General features: G+C 33.3%; 1 protein-coding gene across 3 annotated transcripts in view; it reads right to left on the bottom strand.

Annotated features, from left to right (window-relative positions):
• The window catches only part of IMMP2L (inner mitochondrial membrane peptidase subunit 2), a 941,241-nt gene that overhangs the window by 220,595 nt on the left and 708,219 nt on the right, over positions 1-12,427 (bottom strand). For all 3 annotated transcript variants that reach the window (XM_043872109.1, XM_043872107.1, XM_043872106.1), the window contains one exon: positions 6,047-6,149. In XM_043872109.1, coding sequence (XP_043728044.1) covers positions 6,047-6,149 — 103 coding nt within the window. The remainder of the gene's footprint in view (positions 1-6,046; positions 6,150-12,427) is intronic.

Here is a 12,427-nt window from a genome sequence, read left to right as displayed (position 1 = left end):
AGGTATCTCTTGATGATAGTGGTGAAAGCGCTGGGGGGACTCCCAGCTTCAGTGCACTCCTATCATCCACAACTTGAATCTCTGTCCTTATACTCTTTGAATCTTTCAAACATGTCCCCAAACTCCATTCCAATGCTTCCCTTTGTCAGTTGGTCTATAAAATATAATACCCCTTCTCTTTCTCTTCCTTTTAGCCTTGTTGTATCTCCAAGAAACTTACTCTGTTGCCCTAATCACACACTGTATTTCTTTTTTTTTTTTTTTTTTACCAAAAATGCATAACATAGGGAGAAAATTCAAAACAGGAATGAATGACTAATAAACCTCTTTCAAAGTTCATTTCCCACATATTACCTAATCTAGTACTCTCTTTGTAGTTAATACAATCCTCATCTCTCCTGATCCATTCCAGCCAGTGCAATCCAGGCTAAAATCAATATGGATAACTGAAAAATGTTCAAAAATGTGTCTTGAAGACAGAATGAAAGACTTACATGATAGGAAAACATACACTTTACTTTTCCTCTCCTTTACTTTTTCGGTACGTTTGTAAAAAGTAAAAAATGTTTTGAATTTTGCTAAGTCCAAAAGGAGTTTAATGGAATTTTCATCTTCATTTCAATGCTTTCTTATAGATTATCATTTTTAGATCATCAACTCATTTAATTAAGAAGGAATATTTCTAATACTCAATTATTTAAAATCTATTATCTATTAGGCATATTTCCTTCAAGAAAACATTTTAGGGGGCTGGTATTTTATTTAATTAGGTATCTATGAAACAAGTGATTGGGTTAGCTCTTTCCCAAATGATTTGGAACTAAAAAGAATTCATATTTAGTATAATTCCCCAGTTTCTACTCTTAGATAAAGGCAGTATATCATACATAGTTTCTGCACCAAATTGTTCAGTTCTGCTTCATGGTTCTTACACACAAATTGTTCACAAGGTGACACTATGACCACAAATCTAAAAGTCAAAGCACTTTCATATAGATTAGAAAGGTCATGCCACCTGAAATGTTTATACCAAAAGTTTTTTTTCTCCCTAATATCCTTTGGTGAATGAAATTAAAACACATTATTTATTTTAGATACTATAACCCAAGAATTTCAATCATGACATACATTCTGACAACAAATCTTTATACAGCAAGTAATGAATGAATTTCAGTGCCTCGTGACTTAAAACTAGATTAAACTAACTGAAAGAAATTCAAAGATAGGGAATGTACAAGCTAAATGGAGGCCATAGAAAGGGTGAAGCTATGTTTTCATCAAAAAGAATGGGTATCTATGAAACCATTTCAAATATAAGTAATACAATGAATATTTATAATAAATCAAAGACAGAAAGGCTGCCTGTCTTTTTTAATTGATGAGCAGTCTGCTAATCCAAAATGGTTTAAAAATCACTATTTGAAAATTCATTGCTATGTGCACACACATATAAATAAAAAGCTTGACTTTTACAAGCTTTCCTTCTAAAGCAAGCATAAAATTCAACAATATCTATTGTAATCAGTTACTTTTGGGTGGCGGCAAAGAACATACCTCAATAGAAATTATATTAATTCCATCTACACAGAAGCAAGGATGGTAAAGGGAAAGGCCGTAAAGTCTTTGACAGAGCAAAAAATTATTAAGAGAAGTGCTTTCTGAATTTTATAAGCATTCATCGGCTATCTTTAATGCATACTGCAGTGAAATCAAGCAGCAATATGTACTGAAAAACATTTTCAGACAATAATAAAACCCTTAAAGGATATTAACAAAGTGTATTTTTCACATTGGAAACCTAAGCTAAAGTCATACATTAGTGAATCCATATTATGAGAAGATTGGACACTTTCTATCATTGTACAATGGTGATATATTCAGGAGGTTTGGTACAGAGATCTTCCATAGAGACATTCATAACTGAAACATTTTCTACCCAGTCACATCTGTGATATCAACATTCTTCCCTTTGTCCATGGCACTATAAGCCATTTTTAGAGAATTTAGGATGAAACTTAGAAGTCATTACTTTAATCACCTTTATCTTATTTTTTTGAATACTTAGTTTTCTTCTGATTATAAAGATAATAAAAACTTGCTGCAGACCTTTTACAATATAGTGAAGTGCAAAAGTATAAAAAAGAATTGACCATAATCATAACTCCTGGCTCAATTAACATAACATTGCAATCCATTTTCTAGTTTCATGTATTCACTTAAAACAATATCATGAATGTGCTGTCAAATTCTTCACAAATACAGATTTTTAATGACTGCATAATATTTTATTCTATCGATGAAGCATACTTAAATTGTTTTCATATTTTAGGTTGCTGAAGGTGTTCTTTAAACATTTTTTCTATATATATATTCAAAAATACATCATTGTTTCTAGTGAACATTCTCAGCAATCTGAAATAGAAGTGCATTAAATAAATTATATGTGCTGTGGTCCATGGGGTCGTGAAGAGTCGGACATGACTGAGCGACTGAACTGAACTGATGCTCATTATATTAAATATCTACTTAAGATGAATTCAGAGGAGAGGAAATTCTTCCTTTTGTACATGAAGAAATGTAGACCATACAAGTTATGTGATTGATGAGGTCCAAAACTAAAGTTATCTGATTTTCCGTTCTACTATATCTATGTTCGTAAAGGAGTCTACTGGATTCTATCTGTAAAATCATCCTCTACAAGTTAACAGTGCAAATGTTGGATCTCATTCTGTTGAAATGCGTTCTCCTACTATAACAACTTTGCTATCTTTAAATTTATAACCCTTTATTCATCTTTCATCCATAAAACTATTCAATTCCTTCTTGAGCCTACATACAGTGGCAATAAACCAAATCAGAAAAGAAAATTCAAATATTAAAAAATAAATAGGAAATTTTAGAACAAACGAGGGAAAAAATAGAGTAAGACATTCTTTTCTTCTTCTTTTCCAGATTACGATTAAAAATTTACTTGAATACGGAAAAAGTCAACTCCATCATGATTACCAATAGGTAACAATTTAAAATAAATTGAAGAGATGCTATGATAAAGTAGAATTACAATTCAAAAAGTTAAAGCATGTTAAACCCAGTTAGCTACAATTCTGAAGTTATTTGGGAGGGAAACAAAGGGTAAAGACTTCAGTCAATTTCTACGAAGTCAAGATAAGCATCCTAGAGACAATTCTGGCTGATTTTAGATAGGGAGCTTACTTCCAGGAAAAGTGCATTCCCTGTTCCAAGGGGGAGAAATAAATCAACAATCCAGAAATTCTGAAACTTCCTGACCTTCCACAATCTCCAGTATTACTGATGGATAAGCCAAAAATTTCAACTGAGAATTATTGGAAAAATATAACAGCTTTCAAGTCCATATGCATTTTAAGATTTAAGATTATTTTGCCTTTTTTTAGAATTGTAAAACTTTAGTTGTTATTTTTTAGAATGATAAAAATGTTAAAATAATTAAAATATTCAGATAACCATTAATTGGTCAAAAATGTAATATGAAATCTCTGTACTCAAACATCAGAGCTTAGCTTTAAATAAAAATGGTAGGCCTTTAATTCATTTTTTTTCTCCTCTGTTCTTTTAAATTCATTTGGGAACATCATTACTAATCACTATTCCTAGTCATAAATGCTATTGGAACACAAATATGAAATCTACTATAAGGGTAAAAATATATATACTAAAAGTCACAAATACAAATAGGTTAGTATATGATGTGACAAATGTTTTCCTTCATTCTAGCCCAGGTTCTTCATCTAATTTTGACAAATAAAAACAATACAAATTAAGTGAATGGAAATTTATAGTTTATTCCAACTTGTGAACCAAAAGCCATTCTGCATCTATATATTTATATCCATTTAAAAAAGAAGAAAATCACTAAATTTCAAAGTGGTTCTATGTCTCTGACTCATATTACTGGTTCAAGTTGTAAATTCAAGAATGTTTAATTTAAAAACTTGATGTAAATCAATGGCATTAAGGTCCTACACAGAATATATTTGCTAATGTTTTACATACTGTAGTTTCTTATTGTAATAAACCCAATGAGATTGTCCTTCATACAAGTTTCTCACTTTTTCTTTCTTTCTTTTTTTAAACATATAAGTGACAGAAGATATTTTCATAGCTGATATATTTTCAACTTACACAGGTCTACTTAAAGTTCAATGGTTCACAGTACTACTATGAAGTACACAGTAGGAAAGAGAACCCAGAAAGAACTACACAATAGATATGATCTTGAAGGTTGGAATTGCAATTCCCAGTATTCTGGCTATCAACTGTATTATTTTTCTCTCCCAAATAAGAAAGCTTCTGGAATATCAGTAACTGACAATAATTATATAGATACGATTGCATTGGCTTCATTTAGCAATAAAGAAAAGGCAACTCAATTTCAAGCTTTAGTATTTATTGCTGCTGCTAAGTCGCTTCAGTTGTGTCCAACTCTGTGCGACCCCAGAGACGGCAGCCCACCAGGCTCCGCTGTCCCTGGGATTCTCCAGGCAAGAACACTGGAGTGGGTTGCCATTTCCTTCTCCAATGCATGAAAGTGAAAAGTGAATTATTTACCCCACATGTGCAATTGATAACAGAAACATTTTTAACATTTCAGAGTCACTTTCATTTCAGAGTCATTTCATTTCAGAGTCACTTACCCTCACAATTAAAACCCAAACTAAAACTTACATTTTAATGTGGATTTGGCCAACATGATACACTTAATAGATTTAATTTTATTGATGAAAAAGAAATAAAACTGCTTTTAGGTGATTTATTTTCACTTTCAAGTTGCTACTAAGTTTCTACATGACAATCACTTCCACTACACTCTCCAAGGGATTCTCTACAACAATTCCAGTCTGTTCATTTCATCTCTGATACACCTTACAATGGTTAAATTATATTTCTTTAATAATTACTATGCAAAAGCAAGAAAGACCTTAGGTATTTTTATTATTATCATTGCAGCTAGAAAAAGAAGTAGATGTCTCCTAAAGTTCCCTTCCACTTCACACATAAACACTTATCCAACCCCAAGTCTCTTGTACTTTTAGTCAAAGATGAGTAAACTGACCGCTCCTCCAGTGATGTTAATAGTGGTTCCTCACAACAGGTGAAGAAAAATGCTTTATATAGACCACCAACCATTTAGTTTTAGACAAAGGATGTGAATAACATTTTTTCAAACCTATGTAATGGAGCTCAACATTATCTTTTACATACATACAAGTATGGACATGTCTAGACATAGGAAAATCTAATGGGTTAAAGATCTAGGATTTTAAAGAGACACAGGTGACTAGATAACAGAACGGCAACACTTTTTAACATTTCATTTCAGAGACACTTACTCTCTCAATTAAAACCCAAACTAAAGTTTATATTTTAATGTGGACTTGGCCAACATGATACATTTAACAGATTTAATCTTATTAATAAAAGAGAAATAATGCAGTTTCCATTAACTAAAATATTCTTTATATAATGAGTTATTGCAGGGGTTCATAAATAGAGCACTTCTGTATGTATTCAAAACTGAACAAAATTGTAAAATATGAATTTAGTCACATATTTTATGGAATATAAACATGGTATAAGGAACATGAGCATTTCTGTTACAAATTAAAAGCTGAAAAATGTTACTTAGCCAATATGATTTCCATTATAAATGCCTTTTAAACTACTGACTTAGAAAATTGATGTCTATAGGTCTTTCAAGACATTATTTCTGTTAAACACTAACTGAAAACATAAGGTACAAAACATTTATGTGAGAAAAAAACAACCATTTCTATTGAGATCATAGCAGGCTGAAAGCATCTTTTGGCACTTGACTGAGTTGTCTAATATATATGTCTCACTCACACACATACCTACACACCTACTGACAGCTTACGTTATCTATATGATACTTAAAAGGAAATTTTCAAACATAAAGTGTTCCACTATAAAATTTGTGGACAACGTCTGTGATGTACTTTTCTTTCTATATTTGAAATCCAATCATATCAGTTATAAGATGACTTACCGGCCCAAATGAATTACTGTCAAAACTGTGTCCATGATGATCACCTTCAACCCAGATGTGACCACGGGGGACTTTGACATAGCGGTTTTTGTGTCCCATAGTTCTAGAAATAAAAAAAATAAATAACTATTGAGAAAAGATCAGAAAAGAAAGAGCTCAAACAGGGAAGCATACAAACTCAGTAAGGTCAAAACTGCTATTATAAAGATGCAATGGATTATTATAGGTTAAGTGTAAGGCTACTGTAGAATTTTATTTTTAAATAAGATGTGGTTCAGTTCAGTTCAGTACAGTTCAGTCGCTCAGTCATGTCTGACTCTTTGCGACCCCATGAATCACAGCACGACAGGCCTCCCTGTCCATCACAAACTCCCGGAGTTTACTCAAACTCATGTCTGTCGAGTCGGTGATGCCATTCAGCCACCTCATCCTCTGTCGTCCCCGTCTCCTCCTGCCCCCAATCCCTCCCAGCATCAGGGTCTTCTCCAATGAGTCAGCTCTTCACATAAGGTGGCCAAAGTATTGGAGTTTCAGCTTCAGCATCAGTCCTTCCAATGAACACCCAGGACTGATCTCCTTTAGGAAGGACTGGTTGGATCTCCTTGCACTCCAAGGGACTCTCTCAAGAGTCTTCTCCAACACCACAGTTCAAAATCATCAATTTTTTGGTGCTCAGCTTTCTTCACAGTCCAACTCTCACATCCATACATGACCACTGGAAAAACCATAGCCTTGACTAGACGGACCTTTGTTGGCAAAGTATTGTCTCTGCTTTTAATATGCTATCTAGATTGGTCATAACTTTCTTCCAAGGAGTAAGCATCTTTTAATTTCATGGCTGCAATCACCACCTGTAGTGATTTTGGAGCCCCAAAAAATAAAGTCTGACACTGTTAGAACCCTGTAAACCTACCCACAGTATTTTGTTTTCATATTTTTGTAGGTAGAATTTTGTGCTTAAATAAGATGCATTAACACAAGAAAATGGTTTGGTACTTAATTCATAATATCCTGTATCTTTTTTTTATAAAACCCAATAAGCCCCAACAAGAAACAGATCTACATCATTTCTGACATTTGCTTTTACCTCATTGGTCATCTTGGCCAGCTGCAGTCCACTTTTTTAGTCAAATAAATGTCTCAAACCAAATGACAGATTTTTTATAACCTCTTAATGCTTTAAAATTCAGAATATTTAAGAAAGAAAGCTAGATGATCTCTTCAAAGACAAACTAACAATGTCAACTGAAAATTTTTGATTAATGCCATTTGACTTTATAAATCATTCTTGAAAATGAGATACTCTTTTAACAATTTTGAAGACAGTATTTGGAGAGCAATGATCAATGACGTACATTTAGTGGAATATTCTATCTTCTGAAGCCTGACAAGAAAACAAATAAGGAAAGGCTCTCTCATACTGCATTGGTAGCACTGTAAAACGATACAAATTTTTTTCCTATTTTGCCATTTGGGGTAGATTTTTGTCAAATTTATTAATAAACTAAAATGTATGTGTCTTTTAACCTAGTTATTTACTGTTAGAAATACATTCTGAAGAAATAATGAGAAATACTAATATTTATTACCAGATATGCTCAATATAGACCTTTTACAGCAATAAAAAAGTATCTTTTTAAATAATCAATAAGGGATTGGTCACATAAATTATAGTAACCAAATAAAAGGGATGAAATTAGATTAAAAATTATCCTAAACCTATAATAATTCCTTTTCAGAGACTACTTTTTTTCTTCTTTCATTCCCAAAAGAATTCCAGAAAATATCTAGCTTAAAAAAACTTTGCAATAAATGATAGCTGAATGAATAAATGTCACTCCCAAGTCTATAGACTTAACTCAGCTCAGAGTCTGAGCTTTATACATGGTTCATGGAGGTGGAGTCTCAATCAGACCATTTTTGTTAGTAAGTTGTATATGTGCAGAAGAATACATTAAAAAGGAAAACTAAACATAAATTGGTGCTATAGAAATTGAAACTATTCATTATCTAGAATGGTTTTTAATTTTCAAGATAATTTCAGTGTTGAATTACTTTGCTTTAGATCAGTAAATCATTCATGCAAGGAAGCAATGTTGTGGCCATTAGAAGCCCACAGTAAGTAAATGACTGCTATTTATTTTTAATTACTACCGGGAAGAAGAGTTTCAGCTTTTTAAAGAAAAGCAAAACCAAGTTGAGTATATCGTACTGTCATATAAATGTCCTTCAATTAAAATCAGTCAATTAGTTCTTGACATCACTACTGCCTTTATTCTGAGACTCCCTCTAAGAACTACTATCCCAACATCAAATGTTAATGATGCGGAAAAACCCTTTTACTTACTTGTTGGCAAAGCACATTCTCCTGATAAGTCCAAATATTGGTTTACCTTATTAAACGGGCTATTTTGGATAAGGACTTAGAAAGGAAACAATTACCCATTTTTTCTACTTAAACAATCACTCAAGCAGAATTATGAAATAAAACTAATTGTCTCTGCAATGATAGGGTAGGTTTAAAGTCAAGCATATTGTTCTGGAAACTGAATCTGATATAAAACTTAGACTCAGTTTCAATGTCAAATAAACCAAGAGGTTAAGATATTTATGATAGAAAATCATAGTATCATAAAATTACCAGTGATAGTTGCACATTTTCTTGCATTGACACTCTTATTTAAAAATTTTAAATACATGCTAAAGAATGCATGGTATAAGTGCTCAACAAACATTTGTTAAATGAATGACAAAAGGAATGTATAACTGAAGAATGAAAAATACTGTCACAAAGATTGAATAATATAGTAGAAAGTGCATAGAGTCTTGAAATAGACTAAACCAGTTTTAAACTGGATGCTATTAATATTACTCACAAGTAATTCTGTGCAAGTTACTTAGTTTCCACCTCTATTTGTCCACTTTTAAAATGGGACAGATTAGACCTACCCTAAAGGGGTTGAGGGCAAGGGAAGAGGGTATCAGATGATGAGATGGCTGGATGGCATCACATGATTGAACATGAACTTGGACAAACTCAGGGAGATGGTGAGGGACAGGGAAGCCTGGCATGCTGCCGTCCATGGTGTCACAAAGAGTCAGACATGATTGGGTGACTGAACAACAACAACAAAGGGGTTGAGAGAAGGCTTAAGTATTAGATAACAATATAACGGAGAGGCCTCTATAGAGTATAGTCTGCAGACAGCCTATCTTGGAGTTGATATCTGACTTAACACTTTAAAGTTTATGTAACCTTGGGCAAGTTGATAAAGGTGTTAAATGTCAGTTACCATGTTTGCAGAATGGGGCAAATAATAGTACCTAACTCAAAAAACTGTTCTATGGATAAAAGTGGCATGTATTAAACACTTGATAAATGGATTCTCTTAGAGTTGAGACTTTCTAAGTAAAGCACTCAATGTATTTCTAATGTATAGTAAGAACTCAGTAAGCTCAGTAAGTGGTAGTTATTACTGCTATCATCTTCTTTGTCCACTATTTTCTTTCGTTTTATAATTCATAATGTGTTCAAGCTTCTACTGCCCATTAACATCAGTGTTTTAAAATTACCTGAGCTATGCTTCAATAATTCCTTTTCCCTACATTTGCACTGGTCTTGTAGACTATTTTTAATGGTACAGTGAATCTTATTTTTTCTTTTATTCTTATGCCCTTCTGGAACATTCTAAAACTTATATGTGAAAACACAATATATATGCTTGTGCATATTCAAACACACAGAGGGTAGTAGGTGAAAGTACAATCTACCTATTTATGCTTTTACTTACTAATCACTTGCATATTTGAATGTTGCTATGCTAATAGAGAATGGTTTACCTAGACACTAGACAGGGTGTGAAAGAACTCTGAGCTATAGAACCCTGCTGAAATTCATCCCATATACATAGTGCATATTTTTTCCCTCAGGTTTCAATATAACTTTTTAAAAAATAACCCAAAGTAGCTTTGAAAAATATGATGTTAAAATATTGAGCTGGTTCTCTTTAGGACTGCCAAAGAAATATAATACTCCTAATAGAATATCTCTAGAGAAGGAATTTTAAATAGCTCTATGCTCCTGAATTCACATAAAAGAAAGACAAGATAATCTTTTAGGTGATTTAACAGTTAAGTGAGGTGTCAGCCTACAAGGTTGCATGAATCGACGGGTTGCAAATAATTTTGATTTTGACAGTCAAAAATGAATTCTGTATGGTATTCTAACTACCTATCTACAAAAAGGCATTTTTTTGTACTAGTTTTACCAAGACAAGTTACCTAGGTCTTATAAATGGAATGAAGAATGATTGCTTCCAATTTGATTTGACTTTGAAAACAATGTTTTTTTAAGTCTGAATCTTTTGAGTCATCAGTTAAACACAAAATTGTCTATGTAATCCTTGATGTCACAAGAAGGAAACAAATTCATATTTAAAGTATCTCATAAGCACAAACACATGTATATTCTTAATGTGGGTAATCAGTATTAATAAATAATGATTGTTTAAGGTATTTTTAATTATTTTTCAAATAATTACATTAATTTATTTTACTGTGCAAAGTAGATGCTGCCCTGAGGGTGTTCACTGGACACTCCCAGGATCCTAGACCCCTGAGTTTTCATTGTCAAGAAGGAATTAGGAGTACAGAGTTCAGGACTGTGTAAGATCAAGAGCTAGAACCAGGTTGCTTTTATCATCATTAATAGACTGGACTAGGAAAAAAGATACCTATCATCAGGAAAGGAAAATGAAAAGAACATTGCCTATCTAAGGCAGGGGTCCCCAAACTCCAGGATCTAATACCTGATAATCTGAGGTGGAACAGAAGTAAGAACAATAGAAATAAAATACTCAATAAATGCAATGCACTTGAATCATCCTGAAACCAACCCCGCTCCCAGTCCATGGAAAAACTGTCTTCCACAAAACTGGTCCCTGGTGTCAAAAAGGTTGGGGGTTGCTGATCTAGGGTGATTTCTGGAAGGGAAAAGATTCTCCCTTGAGAATCCACATACCACTCTCAAGGTGTGATTGGGGTTCAGATTCACAGTGCTTATGGTTTGGAACAGTTAAGAATTAATTTGAATTGACTCCAAGAATCTGGCAGAAGGAACTATAAATCTCTTCAGGGATAATCTGTCAATTCAGAGTTCGAGTTTTCAAGTTTTCTATAGATAAGTTCCTACCAGTAGGCACTTACTATCCAAAGACAGAACTCACAAGGAAGTAGTCAGCATTAATGAGTAAGAAAGTATGTTAGTCATTCAGTCATGTCCAACCCCATGGACGGTAGCCCTCGAGCCTCCTCTGTACATGGAATTCTCCAGGCAAGAAAACTGGAGTAAGTAGGCTTTCCTTTCTCTGGGAGATCTTCCTGACCCAGGATGACTATAAATGAAAGAAAGAAGAACTGGCTTAGACTTTAGCACGGAGCGGTAAGGAAATGAAAAGTAGGAGAGATGGAGAATGTTATTAGAAAATGTAATGTCAGTGTAATTAGAGTTCCATAGGAAGAGAATAAAAGAGGAACAAGGAAAGAACATTTGAGAGATAGTAACAGAATTTTCTACAACTGATAAAAGCATGACTTACAGCTTCTGTAATCAAAGTAAACCACAAGTAAGATAAATAAATAGAAAGAAATCACACTGTGATATCTGTAATAAAACTGCAGAACACTAAGGGACTCCTCTTCCCTAAAAATTTTATAAAAGCTGCCAGACAAAAAAGAAAAGATTATTTTCAAAGGAACAATGACCTGCCAACAGAGTTTCCTTGTTAATATAGAAACATAATTCAGCAATTTTAAGTATAAAATTCAATGAGTTTTCAAAATCTACCCAAGCACCTAATCACTAGATCAATATATGAAACACCTGAATCATCCAAAAATGTTTCCTCATGCCCTTCCCCAAGCAAATCTGCTCCATCTCCATCCTTGGCTCCCAGCTGAGCTTTCTGTCACTATATTGTTCAGTTGCTCAGTCATGTCCAACTCTTTACAATCCCATGGACTGCAGCACACCAGGCTTTCCTGTTCTTCACCATCTCCTGGAACTTGCTCAAACTCATGGCCATTAAGTCAGTGATGCCATGTAACCATTTCGTCCTGTCATCCCCTTTCTAGAATTTTATATAAATGGAATTATTCCATATGCATTTCTTTATTTGCCTTCCTTTGCTTTCTAATGTAGTCTATTTGCTTTTGAGATTAATCCATGTTGCTGCATATATTAGTCATTTGTTACTTGTTTCTTAATATTATACTATTATAGAGATATGTCAGTAACAGTTTATCAATCAGTAGTTCATGGACACTTGGGTTACTTCCAGTTTTTGGCTATTATCAATAAAGCAGCAATGAACATAAAAATAT

This window comes from Cervus elaphus, chromosome 18 (assembly GCF_910594005.1).
Source record: "Cervus elaphus chromosome 18, mCerEla1.1, whole genome shotgun sequence".
NCBI classification, from domain to species: Eukaryota; Metazoa; Chordata; class Mammalia; order Artiodactyla; family Cervidae; genus Cervus; species Cervus elaphus.
This window is presented reverse-complemented; position numbering and strand designations above follow the sequence as displayed.